This window comes from Priapulus caudatus, unplaced genomic scaffold (assembly GCF_000485595.1).
Source record: "Priapulus caudatus unplaced genomic scaffold, Priapulus_caudatus-5.0.1 Scaffold5471, whole genome shotgun sequence".
NCBI lineage: Eukaryota > Metazoa > Priapulida > Priapulimorpha > Priapulimorphida > Priapulidae > Priapulus > Priapulus caudatus.
In genome coordinates this window covers 5,347-7,622 of record NW_014582532.1, presented here as the reverse complement: position 1 = coordinate 7,622, position 2,276 = coordinate 5,347, and the positions used below count along the sequence as shown (strand labels likewise).

The following is a 2,276-nucleotide window of genomic DNA, read 5'->3' as shown; positions in this document are numbered from 1 at the left end:
CACACACACACACACACACACACACACACGCACGCACGCACGCACGCACGCACGCACGCACGCACACTCACACACACACGCCAGTCACCTACTGTATCTCCTCGGGTGAAAGAGAGGAAGTGAGAAAGAGAGAGAGACAGAGAAACAAAGGAGAGATAGCGACAAAAGAGTAAGAGTTAGCTACGCTCCCCCCGGCGCCCGCCTACCGTATCTCCTCGGGCGGCGTGTCCGGGTCGCGTGTCTCCAGCTGCTTGGCCGTGATGGCGGTGCGCGTGCCCTGCACGACCTTGAGCGACGGCGTCTGCGTGACGAGAACGAACGGCTGGTCGTTCATCGGCACGACGACGACGCCGACGCGCGCGTCCAACGCGTACGCGTCCAGCACGGGAATGTCGTCGAACTTGAGCGCGAATCTGCGAGAGAAGCGGCCATTTTAAAATTCAAGATGGTGGCTAACCTGCAAGCGAAGCGTAATATGTTTCGATGGAGATGTACCTCTCATGAATGTACATATCTTAAACTACCTGTGTACTACTTGTATATATTTGTATTGCGTCCAGCACGGGAATATGTCATGAAACTTGAGCGCGAATCTGCGAGAGAAGGTGTGAGTGAGGCTGTGAGTGAGGAGTGTGTGATTGAGTGAGACTGCTGGGTCGCGTAGCGAGAGCTAAAGTTCTTGTTGTATTGTTGTTCCCCTCCCTTCCCCTCCCTCCCCCACCCCTTCCTCTTCCTCTCCCCTCACCTGAACTCGTCGCGTGTCGTGTCTGAGTGGTCGTGCTGGTACGCCACCTGGTGGCTCTCGAGGTCGGCCTCGGCGAACGTGTCGCCCTCTGCCAGCGGGTGGCCGCGCAGCGTCACGTCGCCGTGCGACGGAGTCTCCAGCATCTCGAAGAGCAGGTTGCCGACGGCGACACCGTGGCGTGGCAGCAGCGACTTGGCGCGCGACGCATTGACGAGATCCGGGATGATCGTGATGGCAGCACCTGCATGTGAGAGAGAGGCAGCGAGAGACGTGCAGAGACAGATGGCAGCACCTGGCATGTGAGAGAGAGGAAGAGTTGGAGAGACAAGATGGCGGCACCTGCATGTGTGAGACGAGAGGCAAAGAGTCGAGAGACAAGATGGCGGCCCCTGCTAGTGTAAGAGGAAGAGTGGACAGAATGGCGCTGCCAGGTTAGAGAGGGAGAGAGTGAGAGACAAGATGTCGCCCCTGCATGTGTGAGAGAGGAAAGTGAGAAGACAAGTGGCGGCCCCTGCATGAAGAGAGAGGAGAGCAGTGAGAGACAAGATGGCGGCCACCTGGCATGTAGCGCAGAGAGAGGAGCAGAGTGAGAGACAAGATGGCGGCACCTAATAAACAACGAAACATTCGTGTGAGCAGAGGAGAGAGTGAGAGAGACAACGATGGCGGCGCCCTGCCATGTGAGAGAGAGGAGAGAGTGAGAGACAATGGCGGCCCCTGCTGCTTGAGAGAGAGAGGAAGGAGAGATGAGAGCACAAGATGGCGCCCTCTGCATGTGGAGAGGAGAGGAGAGTGTGAGAGCAAGTGTGCGGCCCCTGCCATGCTGCTGAGAGAGGAGAGAGTGAGAGACAAGATGCGCGGCCCCTGCATGTGCAGACGAGAGAGAGAGTGAGAGAACAAGAAATGGCGCGCCCTGCATGGTGAGAGAGAGGAGAGCAGGAGAGAGCAAGATGAGTCGCTCCGCATGTGAGAGAGAGGAGAGAGTGGAGAGACAAGATGGCGCACGCTGCATGTGAGAGGAGAGGAAAGGAGTGAGAGAGCAGAATGCGCGCGCCTGCATGTGTGAGAGAGGAGAACTGTGAGAGCCAAGATGGTCGCCCCTGCATGTGAGAGAGAAGGAGAGAGTGAGAGACAAGATGGCGGCCACCTGTCAATGGTTAGAAGAGGGAGAGTGTGGAGACAAGCATGCCGCGCCACCTGCATGTGAGAGAGGGTAGAGAGTGAGAGAACAAGATGGCCGGCCCTGCCATGTGAGCAGAGAGAGAGGAGAGAGTCGAGAGACAAGATGCGGCGGCAACCTGCATGTGTGAGAGAGGAGAGAGTGAGAGACAAGATGGTCGCCCCTGCATGTGTGAGAGAGGAAAGAGTGAGAGACAAGATATGGCGGCACCTGCCATGTTAGAGAGAGGAGAGAGTGAGAGACAAGAGGCGGCACCTGCATGTGAGAGAGAGGAGAGAGTGAGAGACAAGATGCGGCCCCTGCATGTGAGAGAGGAGGAGAGACTGAGAGACAAGATGGCGGGCCCGCTGC

At 57.5% G+C, this 2,276-nt stretch overlaps 1 protein-coding gene across 1 annotated transcript; it reads right to left on the bottom strand.

The window, feature by feature from the left end:
* Window positions 1-206: 206 nt before the first annotated feature.
* Window positions 207-986, bottom strand: LOC106819983 (FRAS1-related extracellular matrix protein 1-like; the record flags this gene model as incomplete). The annotated part of the gene is made up of 2 exons (XM_014824547.1): window positions 207-413; window positions 746-986. Coding segments are annotated over 2 exons (448 nt in total), but the record flags the coding sequence as incomplete, so codon positions are not given.
* Between the last annotated feature and the right edge of the window lie 1,290 nt (window positions 987-2,276).